The following is a 21,493-nucleotide window of genomic DNA, read 5'->3' as shown; positions in this document are numbered from 1 at the left end:
TCAGCTGTAAATATCAGTCTATATCAGCTGTAAATATCAGTCTACATCAGCTGTAAATATCAGTCTATATCAGCTGTAAATATCAGTCTATATCAGCTGTAAATATCATTCTATATCAGCTGTAAATATCAGTCTATGTAAGCTGTAGATATCAGTCTGTATCAGCTGTAAATATCAGTCTATATAAGCTGTATATATCAGTCTGGATCAGCTGTAAATATCAGTCTATATAAGCTTTATATATCAGACTGTGTCAGCTCTAAATATCAGTCCATGTAAGCTGTAAATATCAGTCTGTAAAAATCAGCTGTAAATATCAGTCTATGTAAGCTGTTAATATCAGTCTATATCAGCTGTAAATATCAGTCTGTAAAAATCAGCTGTAAATATCAGTCTGTAAAAATCAGCTGTAAATATCAGTCTATATAAGCTGTAAATATGAGTCTATATCAGCTGTAAATATCAGTCTACATCAGCTGTAAATTTTAGTCTATATCAGCTTTAAATATCAGTCTACATCAGCTGTGAATATCAGTCTGTATCAGCTCTAAATATCAGTCTATGTAAGCTGTAAATATCAGTCTATATAAGCTGTAAATATCAGTCTGTAAAAATCAGCTGTAATTATCAGTCTGTATCAGCTGTAATTATCAGTCTACATAAGCTGTAAATATCAGTCTATATCAGCTCAGCTGTAAATATCAGTCTGTATCAGCTGTAAATATCAGTCTACATCAACTGTAAATATCAGTCTATATCAGCTGTAAATATCAGTCTATATCAGCTGTAAATATCAGTCTATATCAGCTGTAAATATCAGTCTACATCAACTGTAAATATCAGTCTATATCAGCTGTAAATATCAGTCTATATCAGCTGTAAATATCAGTCTATATCAGCTGTAAATATCAGTCTATATCAGCTGTAAATATCAGTCTATATCAGCTGTAAATATCAGTCTATATAAGCTGTAAATATCAGTCTATATCAGCTGTAAATATCAGTCTGTATCAGCTGTAAATATCAGTCTATATAAGCTGTAAATATCAGTCTATATCAGCTGTAAATATCAGTCTGTATCAGCTGTAAATATCAGTCTATATAAGCTGTAAATATCAGTCTGTATCAGCTGTAAATATCAGTCTATATCAGCTGTAAATATCAGTCTACATCAGCTGTAAATATCAGTCTATATCAGCTGTAAATATCAGTCTATATCAGCTGTAAATATCAGTCTACATCAGCTGTTAATATTACTTTATATCAGCTGTAAATATCAGTCTATATAAGCTGTAAATATCAGTCTATATCAGCTGTAAATATCAGTCTGTATCAGCTGTAAATATCAGTCTATATAAGCTGTATATATCAGTCTGGATCAGCTGTAAATATCAGTCTATATAAGCTTTATATATCAGACTGTGTCAGCTCTAAATATCAGTCTATGTAAGCTGTAAATATCAGTCTATATAAGCTGTAAATATCAGTCTGTAAAAATCAGCTGTAAATATCAGTCTATGTAAGCTGTAAATATCAGTCTATATAAGCTGTAAATATCAGTCTGTAAAAATCAGCTGTAAATATCAGTCTATGTAAGCTGTAAATATCAGTCTATATAAGCTGTAAATATCAGTCTGTAAAAATCAGCTGTAATTATCAGTCTGTATCAGCTGTAAATATCAGTCTGTATTAGCTGTAATTATCAGTCTACATCAGCTGTAAATATCAGTCTGTATCAGTTGTAAATATCAGTCTATATCAGCTGTAAATATCAGTCTGTATCAGCTGTAAATATCAGTCTATATCAGCTGTAAATATCAGTCTATATCAGCTGTAAATATCAGCCTGTATCAGCTGTAAATATCAGTCTGTATCAGCTGTAGAGGTCTGATGTATGAATAAGTGAGTCTCTCTAGTTTTAGTTAGGACCAGCAGACCTATGTCAGATGAAGTCTAATGCCCATTTCAGACTGGGAGCGTGTTTTACTGCTTGCGTGTGCCACGCGTGTCAGCTCCGGCTCCTTCCAGGGCGGCTTTCACACAGGGGGAAATATCAGTCTATATCAGCTGGAAATGCTCACTACATCTCCAGGTTCCTGCTCCTGGGTTCAATCAGAATTATATTACCAGAAGTATTGGCTCACCTGCCTTGACTCACATATGAACTTCAGTGACATCCCATTTTTGATCCATAGTTTTTAATCTGACGTGGGTCGACCCTTTGCAGCTATAACAGCTTCAACTCTTCTGGGAAGGCTTTCCACAAGGTTCAGAAGTGTGTTTAAGGGAATTTTTGGCCATTCTTCCAGAAGAGCATTTGTGAGGTCACACACTGATGTTGGACCAGAAGGCCTGGCTCTCAGTCTCCAATCTAATTCATCCCAAAGGTGTTCTGTGGGGTTGAGGTCAGGACTCTGTGCAGGCCAGCCAAGTTGATTTACACCAAACTTGACACTTGGCACAGTGCAGTCAGACAAGTACCGTTCTACTGGCTACCACCAAACCCAAACTGGTCCATCAGTTTGCCAGATGGAGAAGTGTGATTGGTCACTCCAGAGAAGGAGTCTCCACTGCTCTAGAGTCCAGTGGCGGCGTGCTTTACACCACTGGCTTGGATGCAGCTGTTACCATGGAAGCCCATTCCATGAAGCTCTCTACCACTGTTCTTGAGCTAATCTGAAGGCCACATGAAGTTTGGAGGTCTGTAGCCATTGACTCTGCAGAAAGTTGGTGACCTCTGCGCACTATGACCCCAGCATCCTCTGACCCTTCTCCATCATTTTACGTGGCCTACCACTTGGTGGCTGAGTTGCTGTGGTTCCCAATGGCTTCCACTTTGTTCTAATACCACTGACAGCTGACTGTGGAATATTTAGGAGCCAGGAAATTTCATCACTGGACTTGTTGCACAGGTGGCATCCTATCACAGTACCACGCTGGAATTCACTGAGCTCCTGAGAGCGAGCCATTCTTTCACTAATGTTTGTAGAAACAGTCTGCATGCCTAGGTGATGATTTTATACACCTGTGGACATGGAAGTGACTGGAACACCTGATTTACATTATCTGGATGGGTGAGTGAATACTTTTGGCAACATAGTGTATCTTCTCTCTGTCTCTAGTTTCCAGGACTTTGAACTGCGGGGTTCTAACAGAACTATGTTCTCTCTGTCTCTAGTTTCCAGGACTTTTAACTGCGGGGTTCTAACAGAACTATGTTCTCTCTGTCTCTAGTTTCCAGGACTTTGAACTGCAGGGTTCTAACAGAACTATGTTCTCTCTGTCTGTAGTTTCCAGGACTTTGAACTGCAGGGTTCTAACAGAACTATGTTCTCTCTGTCTCTAGTTTCCAGGACTTTGAACTGCAGGGTTCTAACAGAACTGTGTTCTCTCTGTCTCTAGTTTCCAGGACTTTGAACTGCAGGGTTCTAACAGAACTATGTTCTCTCTGTCTCTAGTTTCCAGGACTTTGAACTGCAGGGTTCCCATCGCTGCTCAGCAGACTGGATGTCCATCAGCAGCTACAGGAGCCTGGATGGTTTGAGGGTCTGTGGTTCCTCCCTGCCGCCCCCCTACATCTCCACCCAGGACCATGTGTGGATCCACTTCCACTCTGACGACAACCTGACGGGGAAAGGCTTCAGACTGTCCTACATCAGTGGTGAGACGACTCTCTGCAGTCAGCTGATCCGTTACATCACAGACTAACAGTGGGGGGGGTGGTTATGTAATCTGGATTAGATGCTGGAGTAAATCCTCTGAGGCTGCAGGCCTCGTGGACCTGGGCTTTCTTAATAATCTGGTCTTACCCTGGTGGACACACCGTGTACAGGTGTGATGAGTCCTGCCCACTTTAAAGTCCTCTCAGACACTTTAATGTTGTGCAGACAGAAAGAAAGTAAACCAGCATGAATCAGAGGTCAGACCTCAATCAGGATCAGCTGATCTGAAGTCTGAGAGCTGGCAGAGGAAGTGGCTGATGATACACTGTACTGATAAAATGACTGATTTGCAGGACTGATAGGAAACTCTGCAGCCGATTGGTCAGGATATAACATGATTTTGGTTTCAAGTCTGACCTCAGAATAACAGTGGTGGGATAGTTTCACCTGTTAGCTCCCAGCACCAGGGCCATGAAGACCCTGACTGGTCCCAGCTTTTAAAATAAAAGCCTAACTGGTCTCTGTTTCCACAGTAAGAGCCTGACTGATCCAACTTCTATTGCTATTAGTAATAATGAGATAGTGATAATACTAATCTGACATGATAATATTGATCTCAGTAATGAGAACAACCATAATGATACTAATGTTAACACTAATAACTCTGATGTGGTCGTGTTGATGCAGGGAAGGCTGAGGCGTCCAGCTGTGAGGTGGATCAGTTCCACTGTTCTAATGGGAAGTGTGTTCCTGATTGGTGGCGCTGTAACTCCATGGATGAGTGTGGGGATAACTCTGATGAGGAGCTCTGTGTGGACTCTCCCTTCTCCTTCCAGCCCTGCAGTCTGAACCAGTTCCCCTGCCTATCCCGCTACACCCGGATCTACACCTGCCTGCCTCACAGCCTGCGCTGTGATGGCAGCATCGACTGCCAGGTAACAACCACTTCCTGTTTGCAGCTGGGGTTCAGTCATCACTGCTGGCTGAAGAGATCGGCCGTGCCGTTTCAGGATCCGGGTTAGGGTCGTTGATCTAGTTAATCTGTTCTTGTGTCGTTGTTCTGGTTAGGACCTGGGTGATGAGATAGACTGTGACGTTCCAACCTGTGGAGAACTGTTGAGGAACTTCTACGGCTCTTTCAGCTCTCCTAACTACCCGGACTTTTACCCCCCGGGGAGTAACTGTACCTGGCTGATCGACACCGGAGACCACAGGAAGGTAAAGCAGCTCACCTGGGGGAGGTCAAAAGTCAGAAATAGACTTACTCTGTGATAACTCCTCCTCCCTCTGCTCCCCTGAAGGTCATCCTGAGATTCACAGACTTTAAACTCGATGGGACGGGTTATGGTGACTATGTGAAGGTGTACGACGGCCTGGAGGAGAACCCCCGCCGCCTCCTCAGGGTGCTGACTGCCTTCGACTCCAGGGCGCCGGTCGCTGTGGTGTCATCATCGGGTCAGCTCCGAGTTCACTTCTACGCTGATAAGATTAACGCCGCCAGGGGCTTCAATGTCACCTACCAGGTGAGATCTCACCTGTCCATAGTGTTTAAAGGTGGAGCACTAGTGTCCATGTGTGGAGAGACAGGTACTTCTGTTACCTCACCATGATGGCTGACACGTTAACATCCTGATTGTAACAGGATGATAACAGGTGATAACTGTACTTCCGTTGTGTCGTCGTTTCTGATGCAGTGTCAGAGAACAAAGACCTACTGATGTCGGTCTGGATCATGTCTGTGTTCTTCAGGTGGACGGGTTCTGCCTGCCCTGGGAGGTTCCGTGTGGGGGGAACTGGGGCTGTTACACAGAGCAGCAGCGCTGTGACGGGTACTGGCACTGCCCCAACGGCCGTGACGAGCTCAACTGTTCATCTTGTCAGGAGGACGAGTTCCCCTGTTCTAGAAACGGAGCCTGTTACCCTCGATCGGACCGCTGCAACTACCAGAACCGCTGCCCTAATGGTTCTGATGAGAAGAACTGCTTCTTCTGCCAGCCCGGGAACTTCCACTGCAAGGTACTAAGAAGAACTGCAGAACTTTCACTGTGATGATCTTTAGAACTTCTGAGGTTAGATGAACTAGTGAGGAACACCTCTCTGAGGTTCTCAGTTGTGGCCAAAGAGCAGAACGCCTCCAAACAGACACATTTCTAAAATCAGAGTCATTCATGCTGGCAGACCATCAGTTTGTTTGAGAATACTGAAAAACATTTAGGAACAGTTACAACTTACAGGAACAGTTAGAACATTCGGCTAAAGTTTGGAACATCCAGGAAAACTTAGAGTTTCTGGAACATTTAAAATTTTCAGAATCATTTAGAGTATCCAGAAAAATTAAGAACATTCAGGAATGTATTTAATGCACAGGCAGTAGGAATATTCAGGAATAGATAGAACAGTCAGGAACATTTAGAACATGAAGGAAGAGTTATATGTAATGTGCAGTTTTAAACATGGTCATCAATGTTCCTTTAGGTTCCTTCAGACTGATCTAGGGTTCTCCAAGGTCATGGTTCGTCTCTGAGGAGTTGAGCTGCAGTCAGAGGAACTCCTCCCTAAAACTGATGATGTAGAGACGTTCTATTGGGCTGATTTACAGAACAGTGTTCCACAGTGTACCATTTTATGACCTCTGACCTCTCTCTGACATCCCTCTCACCTCTGACCTCTCTCTGACCTCCCTCTCACCTCTGACATCCCTCTCACCTCTGACCTCCCTCTCACCTCTGACATCCCTCTCACCTCTGACCTCCCTCTCACCTCTGACCTCTCTCTGACCTCCCTCTCACCTTTGACCTCCCTTTCACCTCTGACCTCTCTCTGACCTCCCTCTCACCTCTGACATCCCTCTCACCTCTGACCTCCCTCTCACCTCTGACCTCTCTCTGACCTCCCTCTCACCTCTGACATCCCTCTCACCTCTGACCTCCCTCTCACCTCTGACCTCCCTCTCACCTCTGATCTCTCCCTGACCTCCCTCTGACCTCTCTCTCTCTCTGACCTTTGACCCCTCCCCCTGACCTCTTGTAGAACAACCGCTGTGTGTTTGAGTCGTGGGTGTGCGATGCTCAGGACGACTGCGGCGATGGCAGTGATGAGGAGAGCTGTCCCGTCATCGTTCCCACCAGGGTCATCACGGCTGCCGTCATTGGTAGTCTCATCTGTGGCCTCTTATTGGTCATTGCCCTTGGCTGTACCTGCAAGCTGTACTCACTACGCATGTTTGAACGCAGGTGAGCTCACCTGTTCCCCAAACGCCTTAGAAGAATTCTTACTGATCCCTTAGAGCACACGGTCTGGTTCAGTGGTGGTCTAGAGGTCTGAGCTGGGTTATGTTAGCCCTGTTATTGGTCATTGCAGGTCATTTGAGACTCAGCTGTCCCGTGTGGAGGCGGAGCTACTGAGGAGGGAAGCCCCACCCTCTTATGGTCAGCTGATCGCCCAGGGACTGATCCCTCCCGTGGAGGATTTCCCAGTGTGCTCCGGGAGTCAGGTACGTTTCTTCCTGTCAGTCTTTAATAGCACAGAGGTCACCTGAGTGTCAGAGTGTCAGCCATAAGCCCCGCCCCCTACTGAAAATGAGGATCTGGTCCGAAAAGATTCAAACGGTGCTTATGTTCTGATAGATATGTGGATATAAAGGTGTTTAATGATACAGAGAAACAAACCCAGCTGAAATGTCTGTGATTACGCGGATTAGACATCGAGTGTTCTCCCGTCGTTTGTTTGGCGGGCTAACTCTGAATATCTGAGCCGGGTCTGTACGGGTCATCTTTAAAACCCACACGTTTCCAAAGTGAGACCAATCCTCTCTGAGCAAAACTGAGACTAACACCACTAACAGGTCTCCTCTGTGGTCTACCAAAGAATACCAAAAATCTGCGCCAGCTCACTCAGAAGTCTGCAGCAAGAGTACTGACTGAGACCAGAAGGACACCTACACTATATTGCCAAAAGTATTCGCTCACCTGCCTTGACGGGCATATGAATTTTAATGACATCCTGTTCTTAATCCATAGGGTATAATATAACATGGGTCCACCCTTTGCAGCTATAACAGCTTCAACTCTTCTGGGAAGGCTTTCCACAAGGTTTAGGAGTGTGTTTATGGGAATTTTTGACCATTCTTCCAGAAGCACATCTGTGAGGTCCCACACTGATGTTGAACCAGAAGGCCTGGCTCTCAGTCTCCGCTCTAATTCATCCCAAAGGTGTTCTGTGGGGTTGAGGTCAGGACTCTGTGCAGGCCAGTCAAGTTGATCCACTCCAAACTCTCTCCTCCATGTCTTTATGGACCTGGCTTTGTGCACTGGTGCACAGTCATGTTGGAACAGGAAGGGGCCATCCCCAAACTGTTCCCACAAAGTTGGGAGCATGGAATTGTCCAGAATCTCTTGGTATGCTGAAGCATTCAGAGTTCCTTTGACTGGAACTAAGGGGCCAAGCCAAGCTCCTGAGGAACATGCCCACACCATAATCCCCCCTCCACCAAACTTTACACTTGGCACAATGCAGTCAGACAAGTACCGTTCTCCTGGCAACCCCCAAACCCAGACTGGTCCATCAGATTGCCAGATGTTCTCCACTGCTCTAGAGTCCAGTGGCGGCGTGCTTTACACCACTGGCTTGGATGCAGCTGTTACCATGGAAACCCATTCCATGAAGCTCTCTACCACTGTTCTTGAGCTAATCTGAAGGCCACATGAAGTTTGGAGGTCTGTAGCCATTGACTCTGCAGAAAGTTGACCACCTCTGTGCACTATGACCTCAGCATCCTCTGACCCCGCCCATCATTTTACGTGGCCTACCACTTGGTGGCTGAGTTGCTGTCGTTCCCAATGGCTTCCACTTTGTTCTAATACCACTGACAGCTGACTGTGGAATATTTAGGAGCCAGGAAATTTCACCACTGGACTTGTTGCACACGTGGCATCCTATCACAGTACCACGCTGGAATTCACTGAGCTCCTGAGAGCGAGCCATTCTTTCACTAATGTTTGTAGAAACAGTCTGCATGCCTAGGTGATGATTTTATACACCTGTGGACATGGAAGTGACTGGAACACCTGATTTACATTATCTGGATGGGTGAGTGAATACTTTTGGCAATATAGTGTATTTTAACCCTTTAAAGCCTGAATACACAAATTAAAGCCAGAAAATTCTCATTTTTTGGAACTGAAATGTTTATTTCACTTTCTACTGAAATCCAAAAAATCGAAATTTCTGTAAAATTTAACATTTATATTTTTATTTCTCATTTGATACATTAGGTGTTTTTGGTAACTAACAATCCACTTGAGGGCACTTTTATCATTTATCAGATTTATCAGACAGTAATTTATTGATCATATTGATTAAATAGAGGTATCGTATATGATACAACAGGCTTTAAGGGTTTAAAGTCTGTGCTCTTGCCTGTTAGTTTCCATATTGATTTAAAAATCTGTTACTGGTTTATAAAGCTCTATGTGGCCTCGCTCCAGACTCAGAGGTGGTTTTGGTCTCTGAGCCCAGACAGACCCTCAGACCCTCTGTTGGCGGTTCTACAGAGAAGAACTAAAGAGTGTGGTGAGCTTTTACACTCAGACACGGTGGAACAGGCTGAGAACAGGCAGATGTTTAAACACTCCTTTATTGATGTGGTACTTTATAGTTTTATGACTGTTTCTGCTATCACAGTCGTATTTTATTCTGTTTCTAATCTTTGGGTTTTTAGGCTTTTCTTTAACTCTGGTCATGATCATCTGTGTTTTTATGTCCAGTTTTAAAGGCTTTAATTATTGGGAGTGTTAAGTCTTTTATCATGTTTTATTGTCATTATTATTATTTTTTATGCTGATTTAAATGTTTTTTATATTTAAATGATTTCCTCTACTGCTTTGTCTTTTCTTTATGTCTCTTTTTGATTATTTTAGTGAAGACTTCCTGTGTGCATTGGTCTTTAAACCTTTTTACCCTTTGACCTCCGTCAGTCCCTTTAGTCCAATCCTGTAAAGCCCTTTGACCTGTTTCTGTCTCTAAAGGTCAGCTGATCTGAGACTTCCTGTTTCCTGTCTGACGTTCTTTACGGTTCCACTCATGTCTGTGTCTCTCCGTGTTCAGGCCTCCGTCTTGGAGAACCTCCGCCTGGCGGTCCGCTCTCAGCTCGGCTTCACCTCGCTCAGACTTCCCTCCTCTGGTCGTCACAGTAACCTTTGGCGGCGTCTCTTCACGTTCTCGCGGTCGCGGCGCTCCGGCTCTCTGGCCCTGGTGTCAGCCGACCTAGAGGACAGCGCCGGTACTGGGAGCACTGGGAGTTCTGGTTCAGACCTGCTGTCCCCAGACTCTGACGACACAGACACGGAGGGCGAGCGAGGGAGGGAGCGAGGGGTCGGCGCCGTGGGCGGGCCTGTGGCCCCTCTACCAAACAAAACTCCGCCCTCCTCTGCCGTGGAGGCGGTGCTGTCGGTCACGACCTCGGCGACCCCTGTGACACCGACGCGGGGCCGCGACAGAGTCAGAGACCGGGCCAGAGAAGTCCCGCCGCCCTCCAGCCCTGTTCCCATGGTAACAGCCAGTCCTGATCCTGAGTGTCACAGCGAGGCAGAGCTCCAGGCCCCACCCACTTCAGCTCTGCAGCGATTGGCCCAGAACCTTCACCGATTGGCCAGGAACCTGACCAGAACAAACCCTGTCCAGGAGGACCAGCCATGGACCAATCACAGCCCCCTCCACCAGCTGGAGACAGGAAGGGGTGGGGCCGAAGGAGCAGAGCGAAGAGCCAGCAGAGAAGAAGAAGAAGACGTGGAGCTGCTGATCCCCGCCTCTGACTCCTCCCCCTCCTCCTCCTCTTCCTCATTGGTCAGTGACGTCAGGCAGCCGCTGCTAGATCACCACCGCCATCACCACGGAAACAGTATTCGGGGGCGGGACGGCCCATGTGAACACTGCGGGATGGTCCACACAGCTCAGATCCCGGATGCCTGTCTGGACGCCCGGGGCCGCACGGAAAGCAGCGATGACGAGCTGCTGCTGCTGTGCTAGAGGGCGGGGCCAAGACCTAACATGCTAACATGCTAACGGAGATATCACTGAGGATAGTGTCAGCCATTAGCTCCGCCTCCTTACCTCATTCCAATCATCTGATTGGTTATTTTTAGCAATGTGCATCATCAGATTTTAAATTGAGCGAGAGAGAGAGAGAGAGAGAGAGAGAGAGACCGTCTGATTGGACGAAAACACAGAGAGGTTAAAAGGCCATGTTTCAGACATAGACCAGGATCCTGACATAGACCAGGATCCCCTAAAACCAGACTTAGACCAGGATACCCTAAAACCTGACATAGACCAGGATACTCTAAAAACTGACATAGACCAGGATAATCTAAAACCTGACATAGACCAGGATACCCTAAAACCTGACATAGACCAGGATCCCCTAAAACCAGACATAGACCAGGATACCCTAAAACCAGACATAGACCAGGATACTCTAAAAACTGACATAGACCAGGATACCCTAAAACCTGACATAGACCAGGATACCCTAAAACCTGACATAGACCAGGATAATCTAAAACCAGACATAGACCAGGATACCCTAAAACCTGACATAGACCAGGATACCCTAAGACCTGACATAGACCAGGATACTCTAAAAACTGACATAGACCAGGATACCCTAAAACCTGACATAGACCAGGATACTCTAAAAACTGACATAGACCAGGATACCCTAAAACCTGACATAGACCAGGATACTCTAAAAACTGATATAGACCAGGATACCCTAAAACCAGACATAGACCAGGATACCCTAAAACCTGACATAGACCAGGATCCCCTAAAACCAGACATAGACCAGGATACCCTAAAACCTGACATAGTCCAGGATCCCCTAAAACCAGACTTAGACCAGGATACCCTAAAACCTGACACAGACCAGGATACTCTAAAACCTGACATAGACCAGGATAATCTAAAACCTGACATAGACCAGGATACCCTAAAACCTGACATAGACCAGGATACCCTAAAACCAGACATAGACCAGGATACCCTAAAACCTGACATAGACCAGGATACCCTAAAACCTGACATAGACCAGGATACTCTAAAAACTGACATAGACCAGGATACCCTAAAACCAGACATAGACCAGGATACCCTAAAACCTGACATAGACCAGGATCCCCTAAAACCAGACATAGACCAGGATACCCTAAAACCTGACATAGTCCAGGATCCCCTAAAACCAGACTTAGACCAGGATACCCTAAAACCTGACACAGACCAGGATACTCTAAAAACTGACATAGACCAGGATAATCTAAAACCTGACATAGACCAGGATACCCTAAAACCAGACATAGACCAGGATACCCTAAAACCTGACATAGACCAGGATACCCTAAAACCAGACATAGACCAGGATAACCTAAAACCTGACATAGACCAGGATACCCTAAAACCAGACATAGACCAGGATACCCTAAAACCTGACATAGTCCAGGATACCCTAAAACCAGACATAGACCAGGATACCCTAAAACCTGACATAGACCAGGATACCCTAAAACCAGACATAGACCAGGATAACCTAAAACCTGACATAGACCAGGATACCCTAAAACCAGACATAGACCAGGATACCCTAAAACCTGACATAGACCAGGATACCCTAAAACCAGACATAGACCAGGATACCCTAAAACCTGACATAGACCAGGATACCCTAAAACCAGACATAGACCAGGATAACCTAAAACCTGACATAGACCAGGATACCCTAAAACCAGACATAGACCAGGATACCCTAAAACCTGACATAGACCAGGATACCCTAAAACCTGACATAGACCAGGATACCCTAAAACCAGACATAGACCAGGATACCCTAAAACCTGACATAGACCAGGATACCCTAAAACCAGACATAGACCAGGATAACCTAAAACCTGACATAGACCAGGATAACCTAAACCTGACATAGACCAGGATACCCTAAAACCTGACATAGTCCAGGATAATCTAAAACCAGACATAGACCAGGATACCCTAAAACCTGACATAGACCAGGATACCCTAAGACCTGACATAGACCAGGATACTCTAAAAACTGACATAGACCAGGATACCCTAAAACCTGACATAGACCAGGATACTCTAAAAACTGACATAGACCAGGATACCCTAAAACCTGACATAGACCAGGATACTCTAAAAACTGACATAGACCAGGATACCCTAAAACCAGACATAGACCAGGATACCCTAAAACCTGACATAGACCAGGATCCCCTAAAACCAGACATAGACCAGGATACCCTAAAACCTGACATAGTCCAGGATCCCCTAAAACCAGACTTAGACCAGGATACCCTAAAACCTGACACAGACCAGGATACTCTAAAAACTGACATAGACCAGGATACCCTAAAACCAGACATAGACCAGGATTCTCTAAAACCTGACATAGACCAGGATCCTGACATAGACCAGGATACCCTAAAACCAGACATAGACCAGGATACCCTGAAACCAGACATAGACCAGGATACCCTGAAACCAGACATAGACCAGGATCCTGACATAGACCAGGATACCCTGAAACCAGACATAGACCAGGATCCTTACATAGACCTGGATAGCCTGAAACCAGACATAGACCAGGATCCTGACATAGACCTGGATACCCTAAAACCTGACATAGACCAGGATACCCTGAAACCTGACATAGACCAGGATACTCTAAAACCTGACATAGACCAGGATCCTGACATAGACCAGGATACCCTTAATCCTGTCATAGACCAGGATACCCTGAAACCTGACATAGACCAGGATCCTGACTTAGACCAGAATACCTTCAAACCTGACATAGACCAGGATCCCCTAAAACCTGACATAAACCAGGTTCCCCTAAAACCTGACATAGACCAGGATCCTGACATAGACCAGGATACCCTAAAACCTGACATAGACCAGGATACCCTAAAACCTGATATAGACCAGGATACCCTGAAACCTGACATAGACCAGGATACTCTAAAACCTGACATAGACCAGGATACCCTGAAACCAGACATAGACCAGGATACCCTAAAACCTGACATAGACCAGGATAACCTGAAACCTGACATAGACCAGGATCCTAACATAGACCTGGATACCCTGAAACCTGACATAGACCAGGTTCCCCTAAAACCTGACATAGACCAGGATCCTGACATAGAGTAGGATCCCCTAAAACCAGACATGGACCAGGATCCCCTGAAACCAGACATAGACCAGGATCCCCTAAAACCTGACATAGACCAGGATACTCTAAAACCTGACATAGACCAGGATCCTGACATAGACCAGGATCCCCTAAAACCAGACATAGACCAGGATCCCCTAAAACCTGACATAGACCAGGATACTCTAAAACCAGGGATAGACTAGGATACTCTAAAACCTGGCATAGACCAGGATCCTGACATAGACCAGGATCCTGTCATAGACCAGGATCCTGACATAGTCCAGGATCCTGAGATAGACCAGGATCCCATAAAACCAGACATAGACCAGGATCCCCTTAAGCCTGACATAGACCAGGATACTCTAAAACCAGTGATAGACTAGGATACTCTAAAACCTGGCATAGACCAGGATCCTGACATAGACCAGGATCCTGTCATAGACCAGGATCCAGACAGACCAGGATCCTGACATAGTCCAGGATCCTGAGATAGACCAGGATACTTTAAAACAAGACATAGACCAGGATCCTGACATAGACCAGGATACCCTAAAACCAGACATAGACCAGGATCTCCTCAAACCAGACATAGTTCAGGAACCTCTAAAACCTGATTTAGACCAGGATACCCTGAACCCAGACATAGACCAGGATCCTGACATAGACCAGGATCCTGTCATAGACCAGGATCCAGACATAGACCAGGATCCTGACATAGTCCAGGATCCTGAGATAGACCAGGATACTTTAAAACAAGACATAGACCAGGATCCTGACATAGACCAGGATACCCTAAAACCAGACATAGACCAGGATCCTGACATAGACCAGGATCCTGACATAGTCCAGGATCCTGAGATAGACCAGGATACTTTAAAACAAGACATATACCAGGATCCTCTAAAACCTGACATAGATCAGGATCCTCTAAAACCTGACATAGACCAGGATCCTCTAAAACCTGACATAGATCAGGATACCCTTAAACCAGACATAGACCAGGATCCTGTCATAGACCAGGATCCTGACATAGACCAGGATCCTGACATAGACCAGGATACCCTAAATCCAGACATAGACCAGGATCCTGACATAGACCAGGATCCTGTCATAGACCAGGATCCAGACATAGACCAGGATCCTGACATAGTCCAGGATCCTGAGATAGACCAGGATACTTTAAAACAAGACATAGACCAGGATCCTCTAAAACCTGCCATAGACCAGGATCCTGACATAGACCTGGATACCCTGAAACCAGACATAGACCAGGATCCTGACATAGACCTGGATACCCTAAAACCTGACATAGACCAGGATACCCTGAAACCTGACATAGACCAGGATACTCTAAAACCTGACATAGACCAGGATCCTGACATAGACCAGGATACCCTTAATCCTGTCATAGACCAGGATACCCTGAAACCTGACATAGACCAGGATCCTGACTTAGATCAGAATACCTTCAAACCTGACATAGACCAGGATACCCTAAAACCTGACATAAACCAGGTTCCCCTAAAACCTGACATAGACCAGGATCCTGACATAGACCAGGATACCCTAAAACCTGACATAGACCAGGATACCCTAAAACCTGATATAGACCAGGATACCCTGAAACCTGACATAGACCAGGATACTCTAAAACCTGACATAGACCAGGATACCCTGAAACCAGACATAGACCAGGATACCCTAAAACCTGACATAGACCAGGATAACCTGAAACCTGACATAGACCAGGATCCTAACATAGACCTGGATACCCTGAAACCTGACATAGACCAGGTTCCCCTAAAACCTGACATAGACCAGGATCCTGACATAGAGTAGGATCCCCTAAAACCAGACATGGACCAGGATCCCCTGAAACCAGACATAGACCAGGATCCCCTAAAACCTGACATAGACCAGGATACTCTAAAACCTGACATAGACCAGGATCCTGACATAGACCAGGATCCCCTAAAACCAGACATAGACCAGGATCCCCTAAAACCTGACATAGACCAGGATACTCTAAAACCAGGGATAGACTAGGATACTCTAAAACCTGGCATAGACCAGGATCCTGACATAGACCAGGATCCTGTCATAGACCAGAATCCAGACAGACCAGGATCCTGACATAGTCCAGGATCCTGAGATAGACCAGGATCCCATAAAACCAGACATAGACCAGGATCCCCTAAAGTCTGACATAGACCAGGATACTCTAAAACCAGGGATAGACTAGGATACTCTAAAACCTGGCATAGACCAGGATCCTGACATAGACCAGGATCCTGTCATAGACCAGGATCCAGACAGACCAGGATCCTGACATAGTCCAGGATCCTGAGATAGACCAGGATACTTTAAAACAAGACATAGACCAGGATCCTGACATAGACCAGGATACCCTAAAACCAGACATAGACCAGGATCTCCTCAAACCAGACATAGTTCAGGAACCTCTAAAACCTGATTTAGACCAGGATACCCTGAACCCAGACATAGACCAGGATCCTGTCATAGACCAGGATCCAGACATAGACCAGGATCCTGACATAGTCCAGGATCCTGAGATAGACCAGGATACTTTAAAACAAGACATAGACCAGGATCCTGACAAAGACCAGGATACCCTAAAACCAGACATAGACCAGGATCCTGACATAGACCAGGATCCTGACATAGTCCAGGATCCTGAGATAGACCAGGATACTTTAAAACAAGACATATACCAGGATCCTCTAAAACCTGACATAGATCAGGATCCTCTAAAACCTGACATAGATCAGGATCCTCTAAAACCTGACATAGACCAGGATCCTCTAAAACCTGACATAGATCAGGATACCCTTAAACCAGACATAGACCAGGATCCTGACATAGACCAGGATCCTGACATAGACCAGGATCCTGACATAGACCAGGATCCTGTCATAGACCAGGATCCAGACATAGACCAGGATCCTGACATAGTCCAGGATCCTGAGATAGACCAGGATACTTTAAAACAAGACATAGACCAGGATCCCCTAAAACCTGACATAGACCAGGATACTCTAAAACCAGGGATAGACTAGGATACTCTAAAACCTGGCATAGACCAGGATCCTGACATAGACCAGGATCCTGTCATAGACCAGAATCCAGACAGACCAGGATCCTGACATAGTCCAGGATCCTGAGATAGACCAGGATCCCATAAAACCAGACATAGACCAGGATCCCCTAAAGTCTGACATAGACCAGGATACTCTAAAACCAGGGATAGACTAGGATACTCTAAAACCTGGCATAGACCAGGATCCTGACATAGACCAGGATCCTGTCATAGACCAGGATCCAGACAGACCAGGATCCTGACATAGTCCAGGATCCTGAGATAGACCAGGATACTTTAAAACAAGACATAGACCAGGATCCTGACATAGACCAGGATACCCTAAAACCAGACATAGACCAGGATCTCCTCAAACCAGACATAGTTCAGGAACCTCTAAAACCTGATTTAGACCAGGATACCCTGAACCCAGACATAGACCAGGATCCTGTCATAGACCAGGATCCAGACATAGACCAGGATCCTGACATAGTCCAGGATCCTGAGATAGACCAGGATACTTTAAAACAAGACATAGACCAGGATCCTGACATAGACCAGGATACCCTAAAACCAGACATAGACCAGGATCCTGACATAGACCAGGATCCTGACATAGTCCAGGATCCTGAGATAGACCAGGATACTTTAAAACAAGACATATACCAGGATCCTCTAAAACCTGACATAGATCAGGATCCTCTAAAACCTGACATAGATCAGGATCCTCTAAAACCTGACATAGACCAGGATCCTCTAAAACCTGACATAGATCAGGATACCCTTAAACCAGACATAGACCAGGATCCTGACATAGACCAGGATCCTGACATAGACCAGGATCCTGACATAGACCAGGATCCTGTCATAGACCAGGATCCAGACATAGACCAGGATCCTGACATAGTCCAGGATCCTGAGATAGACCAGGATACTTTAAAACAAGACATAGACCAGGATCCTCTAAAACCTGCCATAGACCAGGATCCTGACATAGACCAGGATACCCTAAAACCAGACATAGATCAGGATCCTCTAAAACCTGACATAGACCAGGATCCTCTAAAACCTGACATAGATCAGGATACCCTTAAACCAGACATAGACCAGGATCCTGTCATAGACCAGGATCCTGACATAGACCAGTATCCTGTCATAGACCAGGATCCTGACATAGACCAGGATCCTGACATAGACCAGGATACTCTAAAACCCGACATAGAACAGGATCCTGACATAGACCAGGATACCCTGAAACCAGACATAGACCAGGATCATGACAAAGACCAGGATACCCTAAAACCAGACATAGACCAGGATCCTGACAAAGACCAGGATACCCTAAAACCCGACATAGACCAGGATCCTGACATAGACCAGGATACCCTAAAACCCGACGTAGACCAGGATCCTGACATAGACCAGGATACCCTAAAACCCGATGAAGACCTGGATCCTGACATAGACCATGATACCCTTAAACCTGACATAGACCAGGATTCTGACATCATAGACCAGGATACCCTAAAACCTGACATAGACCAGGATCCGGACACAGACCAGGACATCTGTTAGCCATGTTAGCATGTTAGCTTGGTCTTTCCCCTCAGTGATCTTAGAGATAAACGGACCAATCAGAGACAAGCTGGTGTGATGTCACTGGTGATGATGATGTTGGTAGGATGTTTAACGCTCCCTCCTTGTTCCACTGGTCCGTCCATGAAATCACTCCCAGGTGAACTCTGAAAACTCTGGGTACAACCCTGTGACTTCCTGTTGGTACGACTGTAAAATGAGTCCTTACTGAACGAGCTCTGGTTCTCCGTTCCTAAGATCCTCTGGACAAACTCTTTGACTTCCTGTTGGTACGACTGTAAAATCAGTCCTGACTGAACGAGTGCTGGTAGTCTGTTCCGTCTGGTCGTAGGAGGACGGCGTGTTGGACTGGTGTATTAGTGAAATTGATCTCACTGTCTCAGCTGATGAGAATGATGGCGGTCACCTGACCAGAAGAGGGAGCCGTTACATCAGCTGCTGGGCTGAAATGTCATCTACTGTTAGGGTGACCTCAGACTCATGAGGACGGTTTGGGGTGACCTCAGACTCATGAGGACGGTTTGGGGTGACCTCAGACTCATGAGGACGGTTTGGGGTGACCTCAGACTCATGAGGACGGTTTGGGGTGACCTCAGACGTCTCATGAGGACGGTTTGGGGTGACCTCAGACGCCTCATGAGGACGGTTTGGGGTGACCTCAGACTCATGAAGACGGTTTCGGGTGACCTCAGACTCATGAGGACGGTTTGGGGTGACCTCAGACTCATGAGGACGGTTTGGGGTGACCTCAGACGTCTCATGAGGACGGTTTGGGGTGACCTCAGACGCCTCATGAGGACGGTTTGGGAAGACCTCAGATGCCTCATGAGGACGGTTTGGGGTGACCTCAGACGCCTCATGAGGACGGTTTGGGGTGACCTCAGACGCCTCATGAGGACGGTTTGGGGTGACCTCAGACTCATGAGGACGGTTTGGGAAGACCTCAGATGTCTCATGAGGACGGTTTGGGGTGACCTCAGACGCCTCATGAGGACGGTTTGGGGTGACCTCAGACGCCTCATGAGGACGGTTTGGGGTGACCTCAGACTCATGAGGACGGTTTGGGAAGACCTCAGATGTCTCATGAGGACGGTTTGGGGTGACCTCAGACGTCTCATGAGGACGGTTTTGGGGTGACCTCAGACGTCTCATCAGGGCAGTTTGGGGTGACCTCAGATGTCTCATGAGGACGGTTTGGGGTGACCTCAGACGTCTCATGAGGACGGTTTTGGGGTGACCTCAGACGTCTCATCAGGGCAGTTTGGGGTGACCTCAGATGTCTCATGAGGACGGTTTGGGGTGACCTCAGACGTCTCATGAGGACGGTTTGGGGTGACCTCAGACGCCTCATGAGGACGGTTTGGGGTGACCTCAGACGCCTCATGAGGACGGTTTCGGGTGACCTCAGACTCATGAAGACGGTTTCGGTTGACCTCAGACGCCTCATGAGGACGGTTTGGGGTGACCTCAGATGTCTCATGAGGACGGTTTGGGTTGACCTCAGACGCACCATGTAGATGGTGTGGGGTTTGACCTCAGACTCATGAGGACGGTTTCGGGTGACCTCAGACTCATGAGGACAGTTTGGGGTTACCTCAGACGCCTCATGTAGATGGTGTGGGGTTTGACCTCGGACTCATGAGGACGGTTTGGCGTGACCTCAAACGTCTCATGAGGACAGTTTGGGGTGACCTCAGACTCATGAGGACGGTTTGGGGTGACCTCAGTCATCTCATGAGGACGGTTTGGGGTGACCTCAGTCGTCTCATGAGGACGGTTTGGGGTGACCTCAGACGCCTCATGAGGACAGTTTGGGGTGACCTCAGTCGTCTCATGAAGACGGTTTGGGGAGACCTCAGACTCATGAAGACGGTTTGGGGTGACCTCAGACTCATGAGGACGGTTTGGGGAGACCTCAGACTCATGAGGACGGTTTGGGGTGACCTCAGACTCATGAGGACGGTTTGGGGTGACCTCAGACTCATGAGGACGGTTTGGGGTGACCTCAGACTCATGAGGACGGTTTGGGGTGACCTCAGACTCATGAGGACGGTTTGGGGTGACCTCAGACTCATGAGGACGGTTTGGGGTGACCTCAGACTCATGAGGACGGTTTGGGGTGACCTCACTGCCTCATGAGGACGGTTTGGGGTGACCTCATACTCATGAGGACGGTTTGGGGTGACCTCATACTCATGAGGACGGTTTGTTTGGTCATTTCACCCTAATCCAGATTCCTATGGTCTCATGTTCAGTCCAAAGACCTGTTTGCGTTCAGAAAGGACCAGAGTCCTGATGGAGTGTCCAAGAATATGTTCTGGCTTTAGTAAGAAACAGGCTTAAGGCTGGTTTATCAGTGACCTGGACCTGGGTTCACTAGACCCCAAAGTCTAATTCATCTGATCAGCGTGAACACCAGTGTACCGTACTGGCCCAGACGTCTGGCTCTGCTGGTATAGGTGGTCTCAGGTCCAGTGCTCCAGTACAGGTTACCTCTGTCATCATGTGACCGTCATCATCCTCATCACTGCTCTCTGCTCTCAAACGTGGCGTGGAGTCTGACCCTGATGGTAGAGGTTTTCTGGTTGTTGTGGACAGAGAACCAGGTGGTGTACGGAACCTCAAAGATGGCGGTGGTCCTGTAAACGTTTCAACCGAGAAACCATGAACTCTTTTAGTTCCCCCCACCCCCGTTTTTGGTACTCTGGTCTAGGCTGACCTGTGTGAGTGTGACTCTATATTTATTATTATTATTATTATTATTATTATTATTAATATGGCTGGTTGTCGTTGTTATTGTTGTTGTTGATTGGTTGTTGTGTTGATCTGTTGTTTTTCTAACCTGCATGATTCGATGGTTCGCTGTTTTCCTTTCAGTCTGTAGTGTTTGATTGCACTAAAGGGAAAACCTCA

The 21,493-nt window shown here is 46.5% G+C and overlaps 3 protein-coding genes across 6 annotated transcripts in view; 2 read left to right on the top strand and 1 right to left on the bottom strand.

The window, feature by feature from the left end:
* lrp12 (low density lipoprotein receptor-related protein 12) overlaps nt 1-11,108 on the top strand; it is a 20,768-nt gene extending 9,660 nt beyond the window's left edge. Inside the window, exons 4-11 of the mRNA XM_041808960.1 lie at nt 3,459-3,661; nt 4,350-4,597; nt 4,731-4,880; nt 4,964-5,185; nt 5,412-5,678; nt 6,693-6,895; nt 7,023-7,155; nt 9,768-11,108. Coding sequence (XP_041664894.1) covers nt 3,459-3,661; nt 4,350-4,597; nt 4,731-4,880; nt 4,964-5,185; nt 5,412-5,678; nt 6,693-6,895; nt 7,023-7,155; nt 9,768-10,688 — 2,347 coding nt within the window. The 3' untranslated portion in view covers nt 10,689-11,108. The remainder of the gene's footprint in view (nt 1-3,458; nt 3,662-4,349; nt 4,598-4,730; nt 4,881-4,963; nt 5,186-5,411; nt 5,679-6,692; nt 6,896-7,022; nt 7,156-9,767) is intronic.
* LOC121523430 (coagulation factor V-like) lies at nt 10,718-21,493 on the top strand. Its single transcript, XM_041808333.1, has 5 exons — nt 10,718-10,793; nt 12,685-13,559; nt 14,329-15,015; nt 16,551-16,838; nt 17,582-21,493. The coding sequence occupies exons 1-5, from the start codon at nt 10,718-10,720 to the stop codon at nt 18,557-18,559; spliced, it is 2,904 nt and encodes a 967-aa protein (XP_041664267.1). The 3' UTR covers nt 18,560-21,493.
* On the bottom strand, nt 18,986-19,798 carry LOC121523900 (sporozoite surface protein 2-like). Of its 4 annotated transcripts, none has more exons than XM_041808961.1 (2): nt 19,082-19,798; nt 18,986-19,051 (listed from the first exon to the last, which is right to left on the bottom strand). In XM_041808961.1, the coding sequence occupies exons 1-2, from the start codon at nt 19,796-19,798 to the stop codon at nt 19,007-19,009; spliced, it is 762 nt and encodes a 253-aa protein (XP_041664895.1). In that variant the 3' UTR covers nt 18,986-19,006. The 4 variants fall into 4 exon arrangements, with proteins under 4 accessions (XP_041664895.1, XP_041664896.1, XP_041664897.1 ...); XM_041808962.1 differs by having other exon boundaries at nt 19,000-19,051; nt 19,112-19,798; XM_041808963.1 differs by having other exon boundaries at nt 19,007-19,171; nt 19,268-19,798.

Source organism: Cheilinus undulatus, linkage group 16, assembly GCF_018320785.1.
Source record: "Cheilinus undulatus linkage group 16, ASM1832078v1, whole genome shotgun sequence".
Classification (NCBI taxonomy): domain Eukaryota; kingdom Metazoa; phylum Chordata; class Actinopteri; order Labriformes; family Labridae; genus Cheilinus; species Cheilinus undulatus.
This window is presented reverse-complemented; position numbering and strand designations above follow the sequence as displayed.